The sequence below is a fragment of the Crocuta crocuta genome, unplaced genomic scaffold (genome assembly GCF_008692635.1).
Source record: "Crocuta crocuta isolate KB4526 unplaced genomic scaffold, BGI_CrCroc_1.0 scaffold44, whole genome shotgun sequence".
NCBI lineage: Eukaryota > Metazoa > Chordata > Mammalia > Carnivora > Hyaenidae > Crocuta > Crocuta crocuta.
This window is the reverse complement of record NW_027530179.1, coordinates 5,705,036-5,711,382: the sequence shown is the minus strand read 5'-3', so window position 1 is coordinate 5,711,382 and position 6,347 is coordinate 5,705,036. Positions and strand designations below refer to the sequence as shown.

At 54.1% G+C, this 6,347-nt stretch overlaps 1 protein-coding gene across 6 annotated transcripts in view; it reads left to right on the top strand.

The window, feature by feature from the left end:
• Nucleotides 1-62: 62 nt before the first annotated feature.
• KLHDC3 (kelch domain containing 3) overlaps nt 63-6,347 on the top strand; it is an 11,097-nt gene continuing 4,812 nt past the window's right edge. The window contains exons 1-13 of one of the 6 annotated variants that reach the window (XM_077764930.1): nt 63-196; nt 1,024-1,097; nt 1,948-2,131; nt 2,336-2,548; nt 2,726-2,902; nt 3,062-3,177; nt 3,362-3,433; nt 3,564-3,777; nt 3,860-3,946; nt 4,091-4,199; nt 4,325-4,398; nt 4,522-4,600; nt 5,720-6,340. In XM_077764930.1, the coding sequence (XP_077621056.1) occupies nt 2,395-2,548; nt 2,726-2,902; nt 3,062-3,177; nt 3,362-3,433; nt 3,564-3,777; nt 3,860-3,946; nt 4,091-4,199; nt 4,325-4,398; nt 4,522-4,600; nt 5,720-5,786 (1,149 nt within the window). In that variant the 5' untranslated portion in view covers nt 63-196; nt 1,024-1,097; nt 1,948-2,131; nt 2,336-2,394 and the 3' untranslated portion in view covers nt 5,787-6,340. Of the gene's footprint in view, nt 197-1,023; nt 1,098-1,171; nt 2,132-2,335; nt 2,549-2,725; nt 2,903-3,061; nt 3,178-3,361; nt 3,434-3,563; nt 3,778-3,859; nt 3,947-4,090; nt 4,200-4,324; nt 4,399-4,521; nt 4,601-5,719; nt 6,341-6,347 lie in introns of those variants that run through there. The other 5 variants (XM_077764932.1, XM_077764929.1, XM_077764931.1 and 2 more) reach the window with 5 other exon arrangements.

Here is a 6,347-nt window from a genome sequence, read left to right as displayed (position 1 = left end):
AAACCCGCGGACTACAAGTCCCGGTAGGCTTCGGGCACTTTGCTCTCGCTGCACGTGCGCACACGGCTGCCCTCCGGAAGGACCCAGCCTGGTTGTGTTTATCTCGTTGGGGAGCGAGCCGTCGGTTGGCGCGCAACGGGTTCTAGACTGCAGGCAGCGCGAGGATCCGCGGCCCCGCCCCGGCCCGGCCTGGCAGGTAGCCCGGGATGGGTTGAAGGACAAGGAAAATTGGAGGGGCTGGGGTCGCCCATACCTGGAGCTGGGGTCGTGGGGGAGGGGCCTGGGAGTGATGAGGTGGGGGTGGGGAGGGAACTAGGGGAATGATGGGAAACGAGAGTGTTAATAGGGAAAGAAGAACTGGGGGAGGATGGTGAGGAAATGAGTGGGGGGTACCTGGTGGCTGGCGGAGGCACTGGAGGGAACTGGAAGGAAGACTGGGCTATGAGGAGAACGAGAAAGCTGAGGATAATGGAAAAAAAGGGGGGGGAGGGCCTGGCATTGTGGGGGAGGAGAGTGTTGGGATGACTGGAAGAAGACAGTGATAGCGTCATATACAGGGAGGAATATCCCTGGCCGAAAGGGGTCAGTGAGTATTCGCCTTTCTTCCCTTAGTGGAAGAGGGAAAATGGAGGGCTGTCGGGGTGGAGCTTGGTGCGGTGGGAGAAGGAACAAGGAGAAAACTGCAGAGCTCACGGATCAAGAAGGGCCGGAAATGGGGAGTGGACATTGCAAGAGACCCGGGTGGGCGTGGGGGGGCGGTAGGTACATGAAGGGTATGCAGGAAGCTTGAGAATGCAGCAATGATGAAGGATCCAGGAGACCCAGAGATTAGTGGGGCTCCTGAGACAGTAAGGGGCTTGTCTCCAGGAGTTGGAGCTGGCCTTGTGAGGCAGCTAATGGAATCGCTTCGCTTTTCCCCTGTGAATTTTTCACCTTGACATAGCTGGAGGGGGGGAGAAGTTATGAGGGAAGACAAAAGACTCACATTCTTAAACTCTTCAACCTCCTATCTGTCCCCACAAGCCCAGATCCAAGATCTTTTGGATTGAGCACAGGAGTAATGAAGTGAGAGTGATTTCCTGCTGGGGCTATTTCAGGTTTGGCAGGCTGGCTATTTAAAGCATGGGATGGGGGGTTGAGGGAGGTTGAAGGGGGAGGGGGGCTGGCAAGCCAGCTCAAAACCGTGTCTCTTTCCTTTGAGGGGCCTCCCTTACTTGCTTTCTCTATGCCTGAGGTTCTGCCAGCTCCTCCCTTTGCTGGGGCTTCTTGAGCAGGGAGCAGATGATCCACTCAAACCCAGCAGGTGCCTGCCAACGAAGGCAGTACCCGTTGGAGGAACATTTGCCTGACAGTCTTCAAATGTACCCATTACCACTAGGTTGGCAGGTCATGCCTGAGTCTATTTCTTGTCCTGCCCAAGGGCTTTTTTTTTTTTTATCCCCTCTTTCTCTCTTTTCTAACGCATGCCCCTACCCCATTCCCCTTTCAGGGATCTAAGTGGGAGAAGAGCTGCTAAAACAGCTCCTTCTTTATTATAACAGTGGGGTTGGAGAAGCAGCAGGAGGGGAAAACCCCTCCTCTCAGCCCCCACCCCCACAGTGCCCAGCAGACACATACCTTTCTGGCTTAAGTTCCTAGTCTTGGCAGTATACCAGGCACAGCTGTTAAAGGAACTCCTCGTGCCTGTGAGGGGCCCTGGATGACCCTGATGACAATAGCATAGCTTGAGAAGAGCTCCCTGTGAGGGGCTGAGCATCTCTGGAGGTCCCTGTCCTGGGTCAGTCCTGCCCTGTCCACCCTGCCCTGGATAGGGGGACTGTTTTCGCTCCAAAAGCCTAAAAGATCTTCTCCTTTGAAGCACCTATGCCAGCTTTCAATGGACCGATAGGGGCTGGCTGCACTATTAATAGCCCTGAGTATTTTGAGATCCCTTTCCCCCACTTAAAGAGCACAGAGATTCTTAGAGAGGTGGCAGTAAGCGGAGCAGAGCCAGAGAGACGAGAGAATGCCCTGCCCTAGGAAGGGCGGGCGGTGCTTGGAGTTTGTGCCAGGCCAGCGACACGGCGGAGCCTCCATGAGTAAGGAATGACCATGCTGAACCCTTGATCAGCAATTCTGAGCTGTCAATCAGGTCAGAGCGGCCCCGCCCTTCGCTGTGGGAGAACATTGGACCAGGGCTAGCTCCCCTGGGGCAGGCCCAGCCACCTGAGCTTCGGAAGGCTGGTGTGGGAGGGCCACCAGGGTGACACAGAGGCAAGGGCTGGTCCTGGGCAGAATCCTGGTGAGCCAGATAAACGCCTTACCTGAGGAGCCCGTGGCCCTAACTTGTGTGCAGGTAGCAGAGGCAGCAGGCCGTGCCGGGGGGGCATGTTGCTGTAACCAGTGACCCAGGGGATGTTACGGTGGACAGTGCACCTGGAGGGCGGGCCCCGCAGGGTGAACCATGCAGCCGTGGCTGTTGGGCACCGGGTATACTCCTTCGGGGGTTACTGCTCTGGTGAAGACTATGAAACGCTGCGGCAGATTGATGTGCACATTTTCAATGCAGGTAAGCTAATGCTGGGACCATCCCTGGGTACCCATGTCAGGGAGGGGAACGGGCAGCTGAATGAGGTTTGGTGGCAGTCCCCATGGCCAGGGGGGAGGGGGGAATGAACGGCTGGTTGGGGAAAAGGTGAACAGCCCGGAGGGAGGTTTCCAGGGCTGAGCGGAACTGTGCCCACAGTGTCCTTGCGTTGGACAAAGCTGCCCCCGGTGAGGCCTGCTGTCCGTGGGCAGGCTCCTGTGGTGCCCTACATGCGGTATGGACACTCAACCGTCCTCATCGATGACACGGTCTTCCTTTGGGGCGGGCGGAATGACACCGAAGGAGCCTGCAATGTGCTTTATGCCTTTGACGTCAGTGAGTATGGGTCTCGGCGAGGCCGTGTTCTGCCAAATGATGCCTCCAGGAAATGGGCTGGGAAAGGTGTGGGCTGAGGCGGTGGAATAGGGCATTCCAGAGTCTAGGAGGGAGCGGTGTCAGAGGTTGCTCACTGACCTATCCTCTCCTGTCTTTCAGATACTCACAAGTGGTCCACACCCCGAGTGTCAGGAACAGTTCCTGGGGCCCGAGATGGACATTCAGCTTGTGTCCTGGGCAAGACCATGTACATTTTCGGGGGCTACGAGCAGCTGGTATGTCTGGGAGCAAATTAGAGGTTTGAGAATGGGTGAGAATAAGAGGAAGGGGAATTGAGGATTGGTGGAATGGGAGGCTTTGGCTTGTTTGCAGGTTTTGAGGGGAGAGGCCAAGAGTCAGAGGGTGAGCACAGATCCCCTCTTTTATTCCTTTCTTCACTTCCTTTTTCTTCCCACGCAGGCAGATTGCTTTTCCAATGACATCCACAAGCTGGATACCAGTACCATGACGTGGACCCTTATCTGTACAAAGGTCTGCCTTTTCTTCTTCCATCCAGATCCCTTACTTCCAATTGAGGAAAGCATAGGAAGCTGAGTGAGAGCAGATCCCCTCGTAGCCTGCACGCTGACTCCCACCCTTTTATTTCTCTGCTCCCGCCCAGGGCAACCCTGCACGCTGGAGGGACTTTCACTCAGCTACAATGCTGGGCAGTCACATGTATGTCTTTGGGGGCCGTGCCGACCGCTTTGGGCCATTCCATTCCAACAATGAGATTTACTGCAACCGCATCCGTGTCTTTGACACCAGGACTGAGGCCTGGCTGGACTGCCCACAAACTCCAGTGCTGCCCGAGGGCCGCCGGAGCCACTCAGCCTGTGAGTGTCTGGTGGTCCCTGTGGGGGTCCCCTTTCCCGCCCGTGGTCCTGTCACACTCTTCACGTTTCTCTCTCCTTCCAGTTGGCTACAATGGGGAGCTGTATATCTTTGGTGGCTATAATGCGAGGCTGAACCGGCACTTCCATGACCTCTGGAAGTTTAACCCTGGTACAGAGCACTGCCCTTAAGGGGAAAACAGGAGCAACTGATGGGGGAGGGAAAAAAAATCCTAAGTAGGTGAGGGTGGGCATGGGGGTGGAGAGGATATTTGGATTGGGCAGGTGTTAAACTTCCATATAAACTTCTCTTCAGTGTCCTTTACCTGGAAAAAGATTGAACCGAAGGGGAAGGGGCCATGTCCCCGCCGGCGCCAGTGCTGCTGCATCGTTGGTGACAAGATTGTTCTCTTTGGGGGTACCAGGTTAGGAGGAAAGTGGGAGGGCTCAGGGAAGGGCCCAGGTCTGTGACTGCCTGGGAGGCATTTGAGGAGGAGGGTCTCATGGGAAGTCTTTCCTCCTTCCTTCATCTCTTTTTTGATCCCTACAGTCCATCTCCTGAGGAAGGCCTGGGAGATGAATTTGACCTCATAGATCATTCTGATTTACACATTTTGGACTTTAGTAAGTACACATATTCCCAGATGTCTGGCTCCTGCCACCCGGTCCCTGTCTTTGTGTGGTGACATTCAGGAGTGGACCCTTTCCTTGGTTCTGAGCCTCTCCCTCTCTCTGACTTCTTCAAAGGCCCCAGTCTGAAGACTCTGTGTAAACTGGCCGTGATTCAGTATAACCTGGACCAGTCGTGTTTGCCCCATGACATCAGGTACAGTGAGCAGTGGGAGAGGAGAGATCGGGTGAGGGTGCGTGATCTGATGCACTTGTTTCTCAGTATAGAGGGGACGGAAGTTTTTGTTCTGCTGGAGATGTAATGTTCTTGAGAGTGAGAGCGAAGGAGGTATAAAACTATCAGCCGGGTAATTTATATGAAGAAAAAACATCTGGTGTTTCAAACCGAGCTGTGAAGCATCGCTTCTTGAGACCCGAGCCTGTGTGGTTGTTTTTAACGTGCTGAGAAAGTTCGATTAAATCTTTGAAGCTAGCTGCAAAGTAAAGACAAATATAGGAACCTTTGGATCCCTTTAGTCCCAGAGTTAAGGGAGGTCCTTCCTAGCTACTTCCCCTTTGCATTCCGTTCTTAGGTCCAAATCAAGCACCGGAAGTTATATGGTGTATACTTGGGTCCTTTAGGATCATTATGGACACTTCCTCTCCTTGTATCAGTTCAGTTTAACTCTTATTTGCTAGGGGGGTGGGGGTGGTCAGTATTTGGTGGCACAGAGTATACAGGGCTGAACTGATGGATTGCTCAGGATTGACACATGTGCAAATATTTCACGCCAAGTAGACTGTAGTGAGGATCTTGGCGTAAGGAGGTACTCGGTAAATCTTTGTAGAATGATAGAATTGTCAAAAAGGGGGATGGGGAAGGGATTTAATTTGAATGTGGTGGGAGGACTGGGGAAGGTCTCTAAAAGCCTAGGAGAGGGGAGCCAGGTCCTTTAACGGGATGGGAGTTGAGAGTAAAAACAGACCTTCCTGGTTGGATCTGAGCAGAGGAGGAAAGGTAGATACTGAGATGTGCATACAGATGATTTTTTCCCCAGGTGTCGGGCACATGCACACATATATAAACATAGATAGGAAGTCTACATGACCTTGCACGTGGATGAGTGGGTGATACCAGTTTTGGTAGTGGGTGGGGGCCATGACTGTTAATAATCATGTCAGACAGTAAGGCTGTAAGGAAGAGGTGGCTGTGGGTGGTTGAGCTTTAGGATGTTGAAGGGACTGGTGTGTCCATAGCTTTGTTTGAGCAATTCTGGGCTTGGGGGTGGAGGCTCCACTCTTCTGCCCTTTCTGCCTGTCATTGTTGGCTTTCCAGGTGGGAGCTGAATGCCATGACCACCAACAGCAATATCAGTCGCCCCATCGTCTCCTCCCATGGGTAGGAGAAGGTTGCTGCTGCCTCCCCTCCTGAGCCTGCTGTTATCTTCACTGCCCCTCCCCATCCCTCACCTGCCTGCCCCTTGGGACCCTGGATTCTGTATACCTCTGCGTGGAGTTGTTGGACTAGAGGTGTTTCCTGTGCTGTGAACTCAGTGGGGAGCTATGGGGGGGGAGGGCTAGATCCCTACCCCCTTGGGCCGAGGGCCCCTTCCCCTTGGTGCTCTGTCCCATACACCTCCTTCCAACTGCTCCTGGGCCTCTGCTCTGCCCCAGGCCAGCCAGGCTCTGCTGGGAAGTGAAGGGAATGGGGATAAGGGAGAAGCAAGCAGTGTCTGAGCCTCAGGAGCTTCCCCCAACCTTGTTTCCACCCCCTCCCCCTGCTTGAGTCAAGAGCATTGATTGGGAGCTGAGAGGAGTTGCAACTGTTGCCATGAAACCCTCATCCTCCCTGACCTGGGGAGGCGAGGACCAGCAGATCATCCCACCCTGCCCTGAGCTGTTGCTGTTCCCTGTCGCTCCCAGCCAGCTCAGATTTTATAAAAATGGATTAAAAATCGCCAAAC